We start from the raw sequence: 19,844 nt of genomic DNA on the forward strand, positions 1-19,844 counted from the left end.
AGCGATTGATACGAACTCATAAGCGGTTTCTGATAAGATTTGTTAAGAAAGCTCAATCAAGTTCACAAGTGCCATTCAATGCTCTGCAATTCATGAAAAATAAATTTGAAGATCGAAATTTAACCATTTCTAATAATGCTTTCGAGTCGCAAAAATTGTTCCAATTTCTCTTTTATTTAAAACACAGACAGAAACCGACATGGAATATCACATTAAAAAAACACTTAAATATAGATATATTAACCGTTAAAGGCAATGATGAGTGTTACTTTATTTGATGTAAATGGTGATATAAATAGCTAGCATATGAAACACCATATTACAACAATGATGAATGAAAATGCTTGTAAATGAAACGACGCAAAAGTAAACAATATTTTGATAATGTCATATTTTCGACAGATCATAAATAAATATAATTAATGTGAACACTGAACAGTTTTGATTTTATAAATAAACTTATTCGATTTAAATGTATATCGAAATATTACATACTTTGAGACTGTTCATTACGACGCGAGATGCGAGAATATCAAAAATGTCAAGAATTCAATGTGAAATATATGTATTCTGTAATCAAAAATTTGTGACGAAAACATAAATACACTGTTAAGTTTAAGATTTATGAATTAATTAAAAACCAAAGAAACGGGCATAATTCTATTTCATATAGCGCTAAAAACATTATAGTCATCCAAATTCAGAGCCTGAATGAGAAATCCTCAATTGTGATTTGTGCAACATTCAAAAACTTAAACCGAATAAAACTCAAAACTGACAGCAAAAATCCAAAGAATTAAGAACTATTTATTCGATTCATAACATATCTTGATTTCGTTTGTTTTGTTTCGCTTCTTCACAAAAATTACAAAATATATCGACGCAACAAATTCACTACTTCGATGATCGAATTATGAGTTCTCGCGTTGTTATGTTGTGAATATTATGTTAATTTAAAATTATTATTATTATTATTATTATTTATTGCTTTTTACGTCTACTTAAATAAGCCGACGGTTGAGATTAGTACAATTTTTATACAAATAAATTTTTGGAAAGTAGTTTTAAAACTCTAGCTAGTTTAAATGAAAGTGAGTATAAGATACAAGTTCAGTTCAGTTTCGTTCAATAAATCTAATATTACGTCAGTCACAGTTAGTGTGTAAATTCTTTGTAAAATAAACACAGAATCAAACATAACATTTTCTGTTTTCATAACCCGCGAATCGTTTTGCAAACTGTCAAACGTCATACAATTTTTTATGGGAATTTGCAATTTTATTCATGAAATAACAAAAACATAAACGTTTCGAAAATATAAATTGTTCTTTATTGGTATTTTATGCCCATACTCAGAACACCAGCTGCTCCTGCAGCCTGTGGACCTTGTGCTGCAATAAACAACACAGTTCCTGAAGGAACACTGGCTTCTGTCACACCAAAGCCCCAGTTATAATCAATCCATCTAAAACTAATAATTATACAAAATGATTTTGATGGGAGGGTAGAACATCCTATCTAGTATATGAATTTAAGTTGCAAATCTACTGAAACCGTCGTTTGATAAAGAGGGATGTCAATTTTTCATTTAACGAGTGAGCTGGGGCATTTTTATTTTGTACTCCTGATATTTTCTCCATTTGTTTACACGTGAAGTGGTACAAAAATGAAAATGCATAAAAACACTGGCTCAAACTTTTTGGCATTGTTCTTTATTAGCTGCATCTTATCAGATTAATAAATTTAAACCAAATACGAAGTTAAAAACAGTAACAATAAGTTTATTTTTTTTATCCATTGAACTTGATTGACAGATAAAGAAAGAGCTATTGTAGCTGTGATCTCCATTGCAGTTCCTTAATGTCTTCACTTTTATGAATTCCTTTTAAGTTTCATTTGTCAATTTCTATAAAAAAAATATTCTTCATTTATAAAAACATACCGAATAACCGACTCAAAGATTCAGTTTGCAAAGTCAGTCAACATCGTATTGCATCGTCTTTTGACATCCCATATATTTGCCAGAAAATGTAACGTAAGTCTTTTCGCGATAAGAATAACAATGAATATGAAAGAGATAATTTCTTTATTGAACATTTTTTCGCCTGGAAAATTGAAAATGGAAAAAAGTTGTTAGTCTAAGATAGAGAATGTGCCTGTGCCATTTATTCAATGATGAAGATCAAAAAAGTGTTGAATAGCAATGAGTTCAAACTTTATTATTATTTTATCATGTTTTGTTGTCTATTTACATTCAAAAGAATAATTCTTCTTCTTTTTAGAAATATGTCAAGTGATTTTTAACATCATTTATTCTTTTTCTATAATTCATTATAAACTTTGCAATTTTGTTATAATGTTAAATAATCAAACATTTATTTTGACACTGTCAAAAATTGTATTCGAATAAATCCTTCCAAATAGGATTATTTCGGTGAAATGTTTTTTTTTCTTCATGAAATTGTCTTTCAATAATTTATTTTTGAGTTAAGAAAAATTGTGTAAAGTCAAAGATTTTATGTTTGTCAAAATAAAAAATATAAAAAAAAAATAAATTTGGCCAAAAAAATAGTGGCCGCTATAAATATAGTATTTAGCTGGTTTGTTTCTGTTTTGCATGTATTTTGTCAGTTATTTGCCATTGCATCTGAAAATATGCAATTTAGTATACATAAGTTAGTGAAAAATATAAATGCGAATGATTATTGAATAATTTATTGAGAAACAAGATTTACCGGAATTTTGTGAGCCCATTTCATCGGCGCTGCTTGCATCCGATGAATCGGTTGATGGGAAGAATTTGTCATTGGCCACCGGATTGGTCGATGACACGAACGCATTCATGCCTGGTGACATGTCACTTCCACCGCTACTTTGTACAGTAGCTGTAAGTCGTGTCAACTTTATATGAAATGGACGAGCCAGATTTGGTGTAAGGTTTGTTCGTGTGCCATTCGGCCGTACAGCATCATGATCATCAATGTCCGACGTAATATCATCGAAACCTTGTAACTTCAAATACTTTGCCGCCTTCACAAAATCATTGACCATAGACGGTGCAATTGAAACAATGCCCGTATAAATTAAAGCAAATATCTTTCGAACGATGGAAGAGTGCATGTTTGACAAACAAACTGCAAATCGAAGAAGAAAACAACAATGAAAAACATAACCTATTTCAGTTTAAAATTGTAGCATGTTTCACTTACTGATATGGCCGGGTCCCTTGTGCCGTTTGAACAAATCACGAAAGTATACGGAGCACATTGCCAATAAAATGCGATGACTTTTTATCTCTTGGCCATCTTCGGTTGAAATGGTTACGTCCGAAAATTCTGAACTATTGTAAAACTTCCATAAATCCGAAACGAATCCTTCCCCAAATTGTTTCCATTCAATTTCCACCTGTTCTTGGTCCATGTTCATATTGTTGTTTCGTTGTCCCGAATATTTCAATTTGTACCGTCACGTGGTTATGCTGCGTAATTCTCAATGAATACTAAGTAACAACGAGTGTAAAATGTGTCGACAAGCAGTGTGAGAGAATAAAAAGTGTACGTTACAGCATCCAGCTGTCAATAGTGTGAATGAAGTTTGAATATGATCTACCAAAATGCGAACTGTCAAATGTGATTTTTCATTATATTTTCTATATTTCATTTTAAAATGGTTTACATTCTTATTGTTCACTCTTTTGAAACCGAATTTCTACAGACTAGATGAGCATTCGTTCTTTTAAAAAATCCTTCTTTATCCTAGTAATAAATTAATTTGTTCTAATATTCAGTTTTTGCGTTTCGTTAAGTAACTATTTGCTATTGTTTTCAATCAATTTGAGTGGCTAATCGGTGGTAACTATGAACAATGTTTCGTGCACAAAATATAAACGGTGATATGGCCGCAAATAACATTCCAAATGCTAACCATGGTCGTAGTACTAACCAACAAAGTGCAATCAAAATGATGGCCAACGAAAATGACAGCAATACATTGCCATAAAGTGGTTGTTCTGGATTTGGTAAAATAATAGCAAATAAACGAATATCGCCCAAGAACACCGTTAACAATTCCGATGTGCATATCGTTGAGAAAAATATCAGCACCCAACCGATGAACCGGAGTGCCCATGCATGTAATTTTCGTTCGTAATGTGCCGCATCAAATGATTCTTCGATGGTATGACGACCAGGTATTAAAATTAGTACCGTTGAATTAATACTAGATACGAATGGCACCAGCAAACCATCATCATATTGAGCTATGATTGTGTACTGAAAATTGAAAGAATATGTTGTTGTTTTTTTAATAAATAATCTTCGTTTTTTTGCGATAGAGAAAGAAAAAAGATGATCTACATACAAAATTTCCTTCAATTCCAGCTGTCAAGAATTGCAAACGAATGTCACCAATTTCTGGATTAAATACATTGTAACAATGATAATAGAGACCTGAGTGCAATTTAACCGATGGATCTTCTGGTCGAGTATCTGACGTTATTTCGATGTAGTCATTGATTTTTGATTTTGCATCTGGGCCCAGCTCATAATTACCGATAAACACATGATTGGCCGTTTGAATGCGATTTTTTATTGGAAATTGTTTTGGATTTTCATGGCCCATTCGCATGTGAAACAATGACGAATCAACCAAATCGTCTCTCCAATCTTGTGTATAATAATAGGTTTTATCATTGCTGTCAATCGTATGTATACTCTGACCAAAGCCCGGATCTCTAAATATCATAGAAAGTTTTGTTTTAAATAAAAAATTGTGTTGATGCAAAAGGATATTCTGGTTACTAACACTGATTCTTCAATCCATTGGTACATTTGAACGCGCCGCTTCAGTTTGACCGCCTGCACTTGGATGTTATAATCGGGTTCGGTGAGCGGTTCGTCTGTGTATAATCGTGCAACAATGTGAAGAAGTTGGCCACTTTTTGCTTTCAATTGGTTTTCATCAACTCTCACACTTTTTACATTCGATAATGCCTCATCTAATGATACAATTTTACGGGCCGTTCGTCGCTATGAGAACGCAAAAAAAAACCGGATACATAAAATTACGGTAGAGAAGAAGTGAAATTTATCATCCAAAAAATCTACCTCATTTATATTCAACACAAAAAAGCCGGCAACGAAAAGAATCAGACCAAAGATGACAATCAACCATGATTTTTGAAAGTGCTCAACCAGCAGATGTTTTCGTTGAGCCCACGAAATATACGAAACGGGTCTAGACATTGTTTTAGCTATATTATTCCTTACTTACATCACTATATGAAATAAAACAAACATGAACCGGGCAGCACAATTTTGGAAAAGGAAAAAAACCATTTACCGGGGGAAAAACCATTTGCTTTGGGCCAATATCGAAATGGAAATATCCCGAATCTAATTTCCAATGTGTTGTTTACGAAATATAAAAATTCAAGTTGTCATTGATGAGCGAAACGTCATTTAGACCACAGAAAAATGAGTGCGTCTCATGCATACGCATTTATACTTTAATGCATCTATTATTGGAAGCGGTAAATTCGGTTGAAATGTTTTTATTTTTGCTCGCATGGAAGATTTGAAATCAAAGTTTATTCACTATCAATTGGCTATCAGCACAATGATTTGATATAATATTTGTTGTTGTTTTGTGTATAAATGTTCTGTTGATTCTGGGTTATAATTTAGAATTTACGGATTGTGAACATTTTTTTTATTACTTACTTCAATGGAACTTTAGATTTAAAAAATTATACACATTTGAAAAAGTTAGAGTAAATAAACACAGATAGCAATCTGTGAATGATATTGACTTTTTTTTGTTTGTTTGTTCGCACAGTGTTGTGCACTGCAATTTGAGCAACAATCTCGACGTAAGTTGCCGACATTTACGTGGAGACGATATATATGACGTAATTCATAAATTGAACAGGTTTTGAATCATCGTCATCATACGGCTGACAAACGTAAAACTATATTCTATTTTTTACCTGTCCAATTTGTTTACATGCACGATATTGAGCGAGTTTTTTACTCCGCGTGTATACATATACTTAAACGTTAACCAATAGATTAGAATGTTTCAAATGATTTTTCGATGTTGTGAAAGACACTGTGTATAATTGTGTGCAAACAGAAAATTTACTGCCAATCGTCATCGTTGCCATTATCTATCGCAAAAGGCAAAAGAGTCTAGCACACGTTTTTCAGCTGGTCAGCCGATTGGCAATTTTTTTTTATCAGTTGCTTTCTCCTTTTCTGTTTATTATACGAAAAAAAAAAAACACAGCAAACGCGATTGAGTTGCTTATATTGAAGGGGAAAAAATTGACGAATCGGTTTAATTATCGCGTAAGAAAAATATAATCGTTTCGAACTAAAATAAGTGATGAACGTTTGTCGTAACATTTGGTTGCATCTAGAAAATTGCTCAATGAAGTAAAGCATTGCACAGTTTTCAAGAAAAATCGGTCATTTTTGCACATTTGCAATTGGTTTTGACTTGACTCCTTATTAGACTAAACGTTCATTTCATTTCTTTGCAATTCATTAGATTAGACAATTTTTTGCATTCGTCAAAATTTCATCTCCATTTTTTTCAATCAACTGTATAATTTTTATTCGTTTTTTTTTTCTACGCAATTTTTTTTCTCGTTGACATTTCAGTCTACCAACTGTAAAAAGAACGCAACTGATAATTGAGCGAGGATCTTAACAGATGCTTAGAAAGTAGATGCAGCCAAAAAAAAAGAGATCAACCGTATCTCAGTCAAATGGTTCAACTCGAAAAAATCGTTAAAATATAATTAGCAACAATCAAAGCACGACTATCAACCGTTATCAGACGATGAGAAACAGATGTACTATGTGGAAAACCAAATCCCTACTCGTTGTGTGACATTCTTGCATGTGTTTGCTTACATATGAATTACGCGATACGCTTCATACACATCGTGTACTGTAAAAAGAAATACGACAACGACGAAAGAAGAAAAAGAAGAAGAAAGAAAAAAAAACAGCGACAGCACAAATCATACACTGTAACCCGAATGTGAAATGTTGCCGTTTCAATTTGAATTTTAGTCGGTAAAACGAATGAGTCTGACAATGATCGCATTTTTGTGCTAAGGAATCGCGCTATCGAACACTGTCCTCATACACAGAATTTTTATTGTGACCCCACATCATCGTTGTGCAAAGAAAAACAAAAAAACAAAACCCTACGATAATCGTCAAACAAAAACAAAATCAGATAAATAAACGAATGACAATATAGAAGGCTCCGCTCTCTCTTTTTCTCACTCGCACATATATACAAAAAGATTCTGAACTAAATTAAATGTGAAGTGAATTAGTGCGTTATTTTTAGTTCGTTTTGTTAAGAACTGAAAAAAAAAAACCGACAACGACGAATGTACAATTTGACCAACTGACGGTCATTCGCTGTATAATACACGTGATAAATAAACGACACCAAATCACCGACATCAATTCGAAGAATTTTATTGATAACATGCATGCTCACACTGCGTGTGATCGATAAGATTGAATTGGATGATAAATGATTTCAAAAAAAAAAAAAAAATAATGTGTCACCAGCGAAGTTCAAGCAACAAGTGAAAAAAATTCGAAGTGACCAAACGAAAAGTAAAAAAAAAATCATATCACCGTCATCACATATAATTGCTATTAAAGTCGTCTTCTCAATCAAAATCAGCTGATTCATATGTTTAAATTTTTGTTGCACAAACGATGAAAAGAATGCCCTGTTGAAATTTTCATTAAAATTATTAAATTTTTCAAGAGGAAGAAAAAAAAAAACAAATGAACATAGATCTCGGTGTGTCAATTAATTATTTAAAAAAATTTAATAAAAATTAAACACATTTTTTATGCTATATGATTTTGTCATATGTACACACAGGTTGCAGTTTTTGTTTATTTGAAGAAAGAGTGTGTGCAAGAGTGCAAGATTGTAAACACTTCCTATTTACAAAGAAGCAAGTTTATCGTTTGATATTACACCGAAAACACGCACACAAACATACACACATCGTGTACACTATCAACACATCGAATCATAAATCAGCTTAAAGAGCAACTAAAAAAAAAAAAAAGTGGCCTATGATTTTATTAGTTCGGTAATATTGTGATAAATGAACGTGTCTTCAATTCGTACATACATTTAATAGAGAGTGTCTATGCATCCCGATTGATTCTGAAATTATATCGTGTATAGGAAAAAAAATGAAATTTAAATATAAATGAACCGTATAGCGTAAAAAAATATATATATGAAATAGACTATAGAGAATCAATTGACGCCATGAATTTCAAACGATGACTGACGAGAACAAGTGAATTATTTGAACTTGTATCCATCCGTGTTGTTTTTATATAAATATATATATATTTTGCGATTGCTAATTCGTGCAGTGTGAAAACACATTATAATTGCATCGGCGTGGTCGCTAACGCAAATTCAACAATTACTAGTTTACATTTAAACAGTCGCAATTGCAAACGAATTTTTATTTTTTCGTGAAGAAAAAATGTATTTCGTTTGACATTTGCATTGACTTGATATTTGGAATTGAATCAAATTGTGACAAAACTGGACACTGTGTTGTCGTTTTCTATTGTTTACATTGTGTAAAAAAAAATTCAACGAATCTACGATCAATATACAAATTACAAGCAGCTACACAAACAAAAACAACAAAAAATTAACATAATTTTTCGAGAGCGACTGCATTCAAACGAAAAAGAAAAAGATATAAACACACAGAAAGAAAGACCTTGACCAAAGCATTACATAAAATTTCAACAATAATTGTTGATCGGTTGTTTTTTGAGTGAATACGCCGATATTTTATTTGGCACTGCTAAATATTACATGATTATTTTATTTATTTCGGACAAATATCAATTCATCGATAAATTGCGAAAGCGCGGGAGATACGCGCTTTCAGAAGACATCATTTCTGTTTTGGCATAAATCACCCAACATACCGATCCGGATCATCACGTAACAGTTTAAATTGTTGTGTATGTGTGCGTTTATGCAAAGCGTTACAGCTGTTCATCAATAGACGATAAACCAAGTGGTGTCAACAACATACCATTTTTTTGCGGCAAATAAAAAAAAACTACTCTACATCTTTTTTTGTCGAGAAAGAGTAAAAAAGGAACAACAAAAAGCGAAAACGAGAAGGAAAGAGTGACCAGAAATAAGTATATCAACAAAACCGAAAGCAATGGATTCGATTACAACGACCAATACGATTTCACTGAACTGTGACATTGAATTAACAAACAAAGTACTGAGCCTTCATGCAAAGCATTTTACGCGACCCCATGAAAATCATAGCAAATATGAGCTAATATCAAAAAGGTATAAACAACTACATGTTCATTCAAATAAAGTTTTGGCTGTTGGCCGGAATGACGAAACACCTAAATCACATGCACGTTCATGTTCACACTTCCTCGTTTTGTCCCAAAAAAAAACACATCAAAAATAGAATTCATGTCTTTCTTCTCTATTCGAGTGACATTTCGCGCGAAACAAGAAAACTCTTTCATTCTTACGAATTAAACAGAAAATGAAAACGAACCGAATTTTAAAAGACGATTGCAAAAAGCAACCAGGAAAAAGTACGCATTCTGTAAACAAACTGTTTTCGAATTCGAATCATGCAAAAGCAACACGAAAAAAAAAAACAACAACAAACTATCAGTGTAAAATTGTACAAGCAAAGTAAATAAGTGCGAGGTATACATTGTAATGTTTCCTTGTTTCTTTCGATTTGTGTGACCATCACTGCGGTGCATATTTACAATTCGAAAATGTCAGCAGTGGATAGCGTAATGCAAACACAAAACGAAAAAAAGAAAATATTAATTTCAATTAGGCGTTAGAAATTCTAGTCGATGGTGTTTGCGTGTGTGTTTGTCATTGCAATATATTATACGATACACAATTTTTTTTTCTTCAATGAATTGACTTTTTTCTGTGCTTGTTCGTTTTTTTTTTCTATACAATTTGTCTTTCTTTTTGTTTCATTTATTTTTGTCTGCAGTTGTCAAGATCGTATCAATGCTGTAGTTAACATTGCCATAGACCTAATATCCTATTTAATAAATTTATGCGCATCGTTCGGCTGGCAAAGTGCACACACAATCTATTGTGTGAAATTCATTCGACTTAATCAACGGGCATTGTTGCACCATTTGAAAAGCATTCGCTTAGTTGAACACATTAAATCAATCGGCATCGATTTGATCAAAAATGGTATTTATAATAATTTTTTTTTTGATATTTTAGTTTAGTTTTTTTGATTTTTAATGTGATCGAATGCATGTAACACATTTACTTTTCATTTTTTTTTTTTAGCTCAATGGATATTATATCCAATCGTATATATGATGAGGCGGAAGAGCCACTTTGATGGAGAAATTGACAACGGCGATGACAACGATGGCGACAGCGACAACTGTGAAAATGCGTCTAACGCAACGAAATACCATAGCAATAACAGCTCCACCAATAACAATAGCCATAATAGGAGTAATGATACAAATAATAATAGCGATAGTAACAAAACCATAACACAAAACGATGACGATGCGGACGAAATTGATAATGTTTCGTTGGAAATTTTATGGGAACCAAAATGTGGCTCACAAATAACAGCCGATGTTGTTTTCATTCATGGTTTACATGGTAAGTTGAGAGTACGCGCGAAACGCGTCACCTCTTTCTCTTTCTCACTTGGCTTGCGTGCGTGTGTGTGTGTATTTCGTAATTCAATATGCGCATTAAAAGAAAAATATATAATAAAATAATTTGCATTCAACTGCAATTCATAAACTAACTACGACCAATTTATCAATAATATAAATTAAATTCACTCAATTATCGCAAACAGTTATATTGCGCCAATGCATAGAATGAGATACGTACTTTGAAACCTTATACAATATATGGACAGTATGTACACATGAATGCTTTTTCCATCATATGAATGGAGGCATCATATGAATGTGTGATACCATTCTCTATGCTGGTTCAATCGCTGTTTTGTTGTATTATTTTTATCTGCTGGTGAACAGCAGCCATCGATAGCAACCATCGAGCACTTCGATAAGTTATATATTATTGGTGAAAAGTTTTTTTTTGTCTGATTATGGTTTTTCCCATTAAATATATTCGATTGTATAGGATCGAGTGACAGTACATGGAAACAGGGTGAATGGGATTATAAACCGCAAACCGCAAACGATAATTTTATACAAATCACACATCATGAACAACATAATGACAGTTCAAAGCATCAACATGATACGCATCATCACATACAAACCGATGATAATACAACAAACGCCACCAACAATAACCATTTTAATTCGGCAACTTTGGAATCATTATCACAATGTTGGCCCAAAGATTGGCTGCCCATTGATTTTCCAACAGCACGCGTATCAGCCATCAATTATGACACCGATCCACATTTATGGCGACCCATTTGGTATCCAAGTCGTAAACGTTCGAGCCTTGCGATTCGTGCAATGAAAATGATTCGCATTTTAGTTGAACATAAAATCGGTGTTAATCGTCCAATTATCTGGGTTGGTGCTCATTCCCTTGATTTATTCATTTTTCAATCATTTGTTTTTTTTTTTTTTTTTTTTTTTCAAATCAAAAATTAATTATTATTTTTGTGATTCTCCCTCAGGTTGGCCATTCAAAGGGTGGTTTGTACATCAAACAGATTATCGTTAATGCACACGAATGCAACGCATATTGGTTATGGAAATCATCAAGTGCTGTACTTTTTTATTCGGTGCCACATCGTGGATCACCGCTTGCCGAATTAAATTTGCCATTATTAACGCGTTCCATTGAAATGATTGAAATTCAAAAAAGTAAGTAACAAACAATTTCTTGACAAATTTAAATGTTCTGATGTAAAAAAATAGATAACTTATCACTTTTGGTTTCTTCTTCTTCTTCATTTTTTTATCGCTGCTTAGATTTTTCCACAATAATGGACCTTCATAGAAGATTCGTGGCATTGTGTCGCCGCGGAATTCTTAATATGGATGTGTTTAGCTTCATTGAAATGAAATTCACTGAATTATCGGTGTTCTATTTACGAATAATTGGCGTTGATTCAGGCGGTATGTGTGTTTTTTTCTGCAACAATATTCATTTTTAGCTCAATTTCTTGTTCGTATTGCAGATCCGGGTATTGGTCGCGTAGCAAAAGTTCCACTGGACCATTTAGACGTGTGTAAGCCTCGAAATCGTGACTGTTTCCTCTATCGTCAATTGGCAAAAATGATTAAATGTGCGATGCATGCACACACTCGTCCCATACTTAATGCATTCGATGCCGATAACTAGAGTCTATCTATTTAGACAGATGAGAAGAGAGAGAGAGAGAAAGAACAATTCTTTTGCTTGTCAAATAAAAAATTGTTTCTATACTTTGTTCATTATTTAATAAGTATTGACCTCCGTTTATGTATATAAGTATAAAGTGCAAATTTAGTAAATATAATAAGTGTTAAAAAAAACTCGTCAAAAATAATAATAAAAAAAAGAAAATTGTGTTATTTTGCCTCAGGAGATTCATTAGCGAGTTCTTTTTTTTCTTGATTAATTTCTTATCGCACATGCAATTCTTCTTGCCCTGCTATGTTTTCTAATCGCACACTCTTTTTTATTATTTCATACAACATCCGAGCATGATAGCAAATTAAAAGTTTTATGAATATGTATCGTACACGTGTGACATCATTTCAAAATTGTATTTGTCTATGATTGAAAGCAGCCCTAAAGCGCAATCAATTTTCAATCCACTGTCATTCAAAACGATTGAACGGGCCATCGTGCAACCGTGCAATAATTTTATTAATTTGATCTGTCAATAAAAAAATTATTTATTTCACTCATGCAATGCAATCAGCCAATTTTTCAATTATGTACGTTCCATCAGACAAAAGATAAACACGTTTTAGGCACTACGCTATTTTTCTATTCTATTTCATCCACATTTAATAACAACAATTTAGTTGGGCTATTAATGAATAGCCTACGGTTGCCATTTTACAAATGGCTTATGAGTGAAGATTGCTATTTTGAAAAGCATAAATATGTTTCATTTGCTCATTTATTTTTAAAACCAAATTATTTTTTTTATTACTCACAAATGCTTTATTTGAACAACATTTTATGAAAACTGTTGAATAATAATTAATTGGTGATTTTTTCGTAAATTTGAAATAAAACCAATGACAAAAAAAATGTCAACATTCTGAGGAATAATATGCTTTTGCCAAAAATGATTTATGGTTTAATTTCATTCATTAAATTAATAGCAATTATTTGGTCAACCTTTTTTTAATTGTGAGAAACAGAGCATATACTGAGCATAGATATATATCCGGGATATTTTGTGAGTATCCGATATTTATCGCAGCCAGACATTATAATGGAGTGAAAACAATAGAAGTGATTGTTATAGGTCTAAGTATAAAACCATTTACATTACTACAATCACTATAACAATAACTTCTATTGTTTTTACTCTATTTCAAAGTCTGGCTGAAAAAATATCCAGGATATATATCTATGCTTAATATATGCTCTGTCTGAAAATATGGATAAATATTTTAAAATTCGTTTACGTAGATACAAGACAAGTTTATAAACTCGTTTAAATGAAAAAAAAAGTTCGAATTTACAATGTTTACCAAACCGATTGCATTGAAATGGACAAAACTAAGAAATGCTGTAAATCAAATTTAAGACGGCATATTTTTGAATTAAATGTTTGGTTATTTTTTCTTAAATAGTTCTGGATGACATTTAAGTATTCACGATTCGGAGTGTAAATGAATTTAAATGGGAGTCTGTGTGCATACATCCTCTCGTTGGTTATTTTTTGTTTTCAAAAGTGGGCTTTCTTTTGGAAAGTGCCTTTTAAATACAATGTGATCAATGTGACTGATTGATTGATTGATTGCGTAAAACGCAATTAGAGAGTAAAATTTTGAATTAAAAACAACCATTCCATCAAAGTGTCAATATGTTGTAAGACCTTTGCAATAACACAAAAAAATCGTTTGTGTGCAAAAAGATAAGATCGAATCGGAGCAATATAAAAATTTCAAAGTGATGTGTGTGTGTGTCGTTTTTTTTTCGTCTTAGGCAGTTTTGGCATTTTGTTGTAAATCATACGCTATATGCAACTACATAACTACCGACTAAAAGAAATAGCAAATATGGCCGTTTCAAGTGGTAATCTATCTTTTAAAGCAATAAGACACCAACATGGTTTTATGTGCTAAGCATATTTAATCGGCAATTATAATCAGAAATTGTATTTCTCTCACGATTTACGCCCTACTCCATTCAAAACAATCTTGTTGTTTATCTTAGCTTTTTTTTTCTCTTTCTCGATTCCAGTGAAGTAAAAAAAAAATCTCATTCAACAGAATAAGCAATAGAAATATAGCAACATAGCACACCGGTGTCTGGTTCAGTTATATACTTTTTTTTCTCTCTTTGGGGGAATAAAAACTCTCAACAAAGTATTCGAATAGTACAGTCTTGCAAATTGATTCGACACCAGAAGTGTTTGTGCGTTTTGAAGTGCGTTCCAATTGAAAAGTGTACAAATCCCGTCGTGGTTTTGCACGTCTATTCATTCTTCTTGTGAATTATTACGTGCAAATGCGAATGATAGTGTGTGTGTTTGTTTGTCTTTTCAACATTAGTGTGGCAAAGAGCTGAGCAAATAAATCTCTTGATTTCAATTGTTCAATTGAACGTGTGTGCGCGTTCATTACACTCTAATTGAATGTTTCGAGCTTGCTGTTTGACCTTTGACTTTTTTAATATCAAAATTCATTTAGCTTTGCTCTTTTGAAAAAATTTCAAACAATTGGCACTATTTTCCGCTTGATTTTTTTTTTGAAATTGAAATCAATTAAAATGCGATATTTCATTGCGGCCGTTTCATTTTTGGTAATGATTAATATATGTCGTTACTTTGTAAAACAAAAGAAAGCAATCGCGAAAATCATATTTTTTTATTTTCTCAAATAATAGATATCCGTATATTGTGTACCGTATTATCAACAACCAATATTTGCTCCGGTCGTCCAACTTAACAATGGATATACGATGCCCATCGTTGGTCTTGGCACTTATTCGGTAAGTAGAGATGATGATTTATCGTCGTAATTGGTGATTTGAACGTTGATTGGGACTTAAATTGATTTAAATCATCGTGTCTAGGCAACGGGCGCACAGTGCGAACAAGCGGTGAAGGATGCTATCGATGCTGGTTATCGTCATATCGATACAGCATACTTGTATGGAAACGAACGTGAAGTGGGAAATGCAATTCGAGCAAAAATTCAAGAGGGTGTCATCCGACGTGAGGATGTTTTCGTAACAACAAAGGTTTCATATAACCATAGTTAAAAATAAGAAAACAAAAGCATATTGAAGTTCACAATCTATTATCAATTTTATAAAATTTCAGTTGTGGAACACATTTCATGAGCCCGATCAAGTTCCGTATGCTTTTCAAAAGTCATTGGATAATTTGGGCTTGGGATACATTGATCTATTTTTGTATGTATTTTTCATTTTATTTGGCATTTTTAAAATGGCATTAAAATGTCGAATTTCAATAAAATTGTCCAAAGAATGCATTCGCCGGAATCATATCATCGTATTGGAAAAGCTGGCCTAAAGCATGCACCACAAACAATTGATGACATTGAACTATTTCCGAAAGATGCTAGCGGACGAACGTTAACATCGAATGTTGATTTTATCGATACATGGCGTGCCATGGAACAATTATTACATACGGGTCTAGTGCGAAGTATTGGCATCAGCAATTTTGAAATTCCACAAGTTCAACGTCTCGAATCGGCCGCTCAAATAAAGCCAGTTGTTAATCAAGTCGAATGTCATCCGAATAAAAATCAACGTCCAACCATCGAATATTGTTCATCTCGTGGCATCGCTGTAACTGCATACTCACCACTTGGACGACCGCATGAGGCGAATGGCAAACAAATCGCAATATTCGATCCAAATGTTCAACTTATTGCGGCTAGATACAACAAAACACCAGCTCAAGTTATTCTTCGATTCACGGTAAATATAAATTTACATTTTGCGGCGCAATTAAGTGTGTGTGCGTGAAACATTTTAAACCGAAATCGAAGCATATAATAATTTTTGTGTTTATTTGTCTATTTTTTTCTTTTCTTCTCTGTATCTTTTGTGCACTATTTCTCAACTATGTGCGTAGGTTCAAAACGGAGCACTCGTTATTCCAAAGTCAACAAACAAAGAACGAATTGCAGGCAATATTGATATTTTCGATTTTGAACTGGATGTCCACGAAATGGAATATCTGAATGGGCTGAATGGCCAGTAAATAATGCGCTTTATTTTTTTTTTTCGTCTATAAAAATAAACTTGCGGCAGCAAAATGATGTTTTCCCGGTTCCAAGCCATCGTTTTAATGATCATTTATTTTTTCGCTCTTTGTAAAATATATGCTTAATTCGTTCGTAGATTTTAGATTCTTTATTTGCTGAAACCGGTTTCGTTTCGTTTCTTTTCTCTTCTCTCGCATGTAATTTTATCTCGAACTTCTTCTTTTCATACTCTTTATATTTTATTTGTCGAATAAAAAATTATGCAAATTTACTTTGCACTAATCGTATTCCAATCTTTTGTTTTTATTCATCTTTGTTGTCTTTATGCTTCTTTGAAATATGCGAAAAGAAAACCATCGAAACTAGGGGGCAGAGCACTATTAGAGTAATTATTCTATTATTATAAAGTAATACACACTAATAAATAATTAATAAAAATTCATATTTGGTGATATGATTACAATAAAATTTCATTTAGCCAAAATCCTAATAAATAATTACTCTAGTACATTTCTGCCCCTAGCATCGAAATATCATCTACATAATTTTTAAATACTTGATCTGTCAGGTCCAGTAATTGTTCAGATAAATTAAGCAAACTCATCTAGCACAACGTAATGTAAATTCAATAAAATCAGAGAAGATAAAGAAGAAAACATCGAATGTACGGTCAAGGTAGCGTCACACACAGCCGGCTTCATTTTAAATCGTACTGTCGATGATAAAGAGCCACTATCGATAAAAAGACCCATCAGTCTTGCACGGCATTCATTTGCGAACAGAAGTGTTGAGCACAATTTTATCGAGTTAAGTTAAACTTGCATAATTCTCTTTCACATATTTGTCTTTTAAAAAAATCGAATCGATAAAATGCGCCTATTAAGCGTGACCAGTGCAATTTTGGTAAATTGATTTGATTATAAGTTATTAATGATCATTTCCGTTCTATTTATGTTAATTTCTGAATGAATTGTTGCATTTTGGTTTTGATTACAATTAGTTTTTTTTGTTTGTTGTTTGTTTCGGAAGGCATTCATCATTTTAGTGACTGAAGCTAAACTTGCTCCAACCATTCGATTAAATAATGGCTATGAAATGCCTGTAATTGGTTTAGGTACATTTGAGGTAAATACAAATTGAAATGTGATTATTAAATTTTATAGTCGATAAGATGTTGAAACTATTTATTATTTATAATTAATGTCTGTTGGAACAAAATTGTTATTTGTAGTCAACATCTGGCGATGCCGAACGTGCGGTGAAAGATGCTATTGATGCCGGATATCGGCACATCGATACAGCATTCTTGTATGGAAATGAAGTTGAAGTCGGAAATGCAATACGATCAAAAATTGAAGACGGTGTTATCAAACGTGAAGATATTTTCGTTACGACCAAGGTAATTATTTCATTTTTTCTTTGTCCAAAATATGTCCATTCTCGTGGCATGGCAATTTCATTGTTATTCTTAAATGTTTTTGAAAGCACATCTTTTCAAAAAGATAATCGTGAATTGAATTAAACGATAGAATGAAATCATAGGTGATGACGAGGGTTCCTAGGGGTCGGGTGACCCCCCCTAAAATATTTTTAGGAACCCTCAACAATTTTGGAAATGAGGACCTTTTTTTTTGCTCTTCACTTTTTTTGGCCGAGAAAATTCTTCCGATTTGCTAGGGATTTTCGCCAAAAAAGTGACTTCCAAAAAAAAAAACGATTTTATCCTCATTTCGTACAAATTGTTGACATCTTCAGGGACCCCTTACGAAATTTTGCCATCACCATGAAAATGAAATTAAAATAATAAATGTGTATTTTTTTCAGTTGTGGAGCACTTTCCATGAACCGGACCAAGTAGAAAAGGCGTTCCAACGTTCTTTTGATAATTTAAATTTGGATTACATTGATTTATATTTGATGCACTACCCAGTTGCATATCGTCGTGTTTTACAAAATATTCGTTTACCATCAGATGATGTAAACGCATTCTATGTATTTCCCGTTGATAAAAATGGTAAAAATGGTGTTCGGTGCACAGCAATTCATCTAGTTAACCATCCCGATATTTTGCTAACGCTTCTAATCGAAAATCTATTTTTTAACACAATAAAAACGCTTTGTAACTCATATCTATCGCTTTTCTCTTTCACCAAATATCGATCCGTATGAATAATGAGAGGAAATTGTCTTGTAGGTAATACATTAACTGAAGACGTGGATTATGTGGATACATGGCGTGCAATGGAAAAATTGATCGAAACTGGTCAAGTACGCAGCATCGGTATAAGCAATTTCAATAGTGAACAAACCGAGCGTATTTTATCGATGGCAACTATAAAACCGGTGACAAATCAAGTCGAATGCCATCCAAATCTCAATCAACGTAAATTGATCAATTTCAATGCAGCACGTAATATGACAATTACCGCATATTCACCACTTGGCCGTCCACATACTCCAAACGGACAAAAATTAGCATTATCGGAACCAAAAGTTTTGGAATTGGCACAAAAATATCGCAAAACACCAGCCCAAATAATTTTACGTTACACGGTAATTGTTACGTTGTGGCATTTTTACGTTTGTTTCATTCAATCAATTCATTTCGTTTAACCTCTTTCGCTGTCTCTTTCACATCTTTCAGGTTCAAAACGGTGCAATTGTTATTCCAAAATCAACAAATAAGAATCGCATACAAGAAAACTTTAACATTTTCGATTTTGAATTGAGCGATAGTGACATGCAAATCATGCACGGGCTTAATAATAATTATCGTCTAATTGACTTTGCCACCGATAAAGACAATAAATACTATCCGTTCAACATAGAATTTTAGGTATATATAGATATTTAAATGAATAAATATTGCACATTTTATCGCATCGCCAAGCGTTCTCCGTCAGAGTGAGCGTATTTTTCAAACTATAGGGTTATTTGTCTGTGTTGTTGTTGTTGTTGTTTTTTTTTTCATCTGCAACAAACTTAATTCTTCCACACACGTACACGTCAAATTAAGACTATGGCATTTTTTTCGGAATTGGTTGAAATGCACATGTGTATTAATGTTGGAACAGGTTTGATTTCTTCATCACAACACATACATTGAACGATTTATTTTTAAAGTTAAGTAATTTTTTGTCTTTAATCAATAAACCACTTTTTTTCTAAACATTTTACTTTCTACGCCAATTGTTGTTTGTTTGTATATGTTTTGTTTGATTTTTTTTTTTTTTGGTTTTAATTTTTAGTTCTTCGATTTGATGCCAAATGATTCAACGTTAAGGTTTGAATTATTTATTTAAATAAGGAATAACGATATAGTATGGTTTCGCGTTATTCAACTGTGTTATGCAATGTTTATGCCTAGGGGCT

General features: G+C 32.6%; 5 protein-coding genes across 8 annotated transcripts; 3 read left to right on the forward strand and 2 right to left on the reverse strand.

The window, feature by feature from the left end:
* Positions 1 to 2,200: 2,200 nt before the first annotated feature.
* Positions 2,201 to 3,541, reverse strand: LOC116336674 (protein tramtrack, beta isoform-like). The gene is made up of 3 exons (XM_031760684.1): positions 3,210 to 3,541; positions 2,736 to 3,134; positions 2,201 to 2,647 (listed from the first exon to the last, which is right to left on the reverse strand). The coding sequence occupies exons 1-3, from the start codon at positions 3,424 to 3,426 to the stop codon at positions 2,628 to 2,630; spliced, it is 636 nt and encodes a 211-aa protein (XP_031616544.1). The 5' UTR covers positions 3,427 to 3,541; the 3' UTR covers positions 2,201 to 2,627.
* An 82-nt stretch (positions 3,542 to 3,623) lies between these two features.
* LOC116336671 (transmembrane protein 43 homolog) lies at positions 3,624 to 6,264 on the reverse strand. Of its 3 annotated transcripts, XM_031760681.1 has the most exons (6): positions 5,987 to 6,264; positions 5,341 to 5,668; positions 5,106 to 5,275; positions 4,804 to 5,027; positions 4,360 to 4,732; positions 3,624 to 4,271 (listed from the first exon to the last, which is right to left on the reverse strand). In XM_031760681.1, the coding sequence occupies exons 3-6, from the start codon at positions 5,241 to 5,243 to the stop codon at positions 3,825 to 3,827; spliced, it is 1,182 nt and encodes a 393-aa protein (XP_031616541.1). In that variant the 5' UTR covers positions 5,244 to 5,275; positions 5,341 to 5,668; positions 5,987 to 6,264; the 3' UTR covers positions 3,624 to 3,824. The 3 variants fall into 3 exon arrangements, with proteins under 3 accessions (XP_031616541.1, XP_031616538.1, XP_031616539.1); XM_031760678.1 differs by lacking the exon at positions 5,987 to 6,264 and having other exon boundaries at positions 5,341 to 5,706; XM_031760679.1 differs by lacking the exon at positions 5,987 to 6,264 and having other exon boundaries at positions 5,106 to 5,706.
* Positions 6,160 to 12,630, forward strand: LOC116336670 (serine/threonine-protein kinase pakF). 2 transcript variants are annotated; one of them, XM_031760676.1, is made up of 8 exons: positions 6,165 to 6,347; positions 6,663 to 9,390; positions 10,079 to 10,290; positions 10,393 to 10,722; positions 11,221 to 11,627; positions 11,735 to 11,924; positions 12,033 to 12,179; positions 12,242 to 12,630. In XM_031760676.1, exons 2-8 carry the CDS (start codon positions 9,254 to 9,256, stop codon positions 12,403 to 12,405), a joined length of 1,587 nt encoding a protein of 528 aa, XP_031616536.1. In that variant the 5' UTR covers positions 6,165 to 6,347; positions 6,663 to 9,253; the 3' UTR covers positions 12,406 to 12,630. The 2 variants fall into 2 exon arrangements, with proteins under 2 accessions (XP_031616537.1, XP_031616536.1); XM_031760677.1 differs by lacking the exon at positions 12,242 to 12,630 and having other exon boundaries at positions 6,160 to 6,347; positions 11,735 to 11,923; positions 12,033 to 12,157.
* Positions 12,631 to 14,518: 1,888 nt separating this feature from the next.
* LOC116336673 (aldo-keto reductase family 1 member B1-like) lies at positions 14,519 to 16,759 on the forward strand. The gene is made up of 6 exons (XM_031760683.1): positions 14,519 to 15,033; positions 15,118 to 15,222; positions 15,307 to 15,474; positions 15,557 to 15,648; positions 15,723 to 16,182; positions 16,340 to 16,759. Exons 1-6 carry the CDS (start codon positions 15,001 to 15,003, stop codon positions 16,466 to 16,468), a joined length of 987 nt encoding a protein of 328 aa, XP_031616543.1. The 5' UTR covers positions 14,519 to 15,000; the 3' UTR covers positions 16,469 to 16,759.
* A 441-nt stretch (positions 16,760 to 17,200) lies between these two features.
* On the forward strand, positions 17,201 to 19,661 carry LOC116336672 (1,5-anhydro-D-fructose reductase-like). Its single transcript, XM_031760682.1, has 6 exons — positions 17,201 to 17,375; positions 17,502 to 17,597; positions 17,704 to 17,871; positions 18,297 to 18,486; positions 18,667 to 19,025; positions 19,117 to 19,661. Exons 1-6 carry the CDS (start codon positions 17,343 to 17,345, stop codon positions 19,306 to 19,308), a joined length of 1,038 nt encoding a protein of 345 aa, XP_031616542.1. The 5' UTR covers positions 17,201 to 17,342; the 3' UTR covers positions 19,309 to 19,661.
* Positions 19,662 to 19,844: the final 183 nt, after the last annotated feature.

Source organism: Contarinia nasturtii, unplaced genomic scaffold (genome assembly GCF_009176525.2).
Source record: "Contarinia nasturtii isolate CC-2019 unplaced genomic scaffold, AAFC_CNas_1.1 Cnas_scaffold_187, whole genome shotgun sequence".
NCBI classification, from domain to species: Eukaryota; Metazoa; Arthropoda; class Insecta; order Diptera; family Cecidomyiidae; genus Contarinia; species Contarinia nasturtii.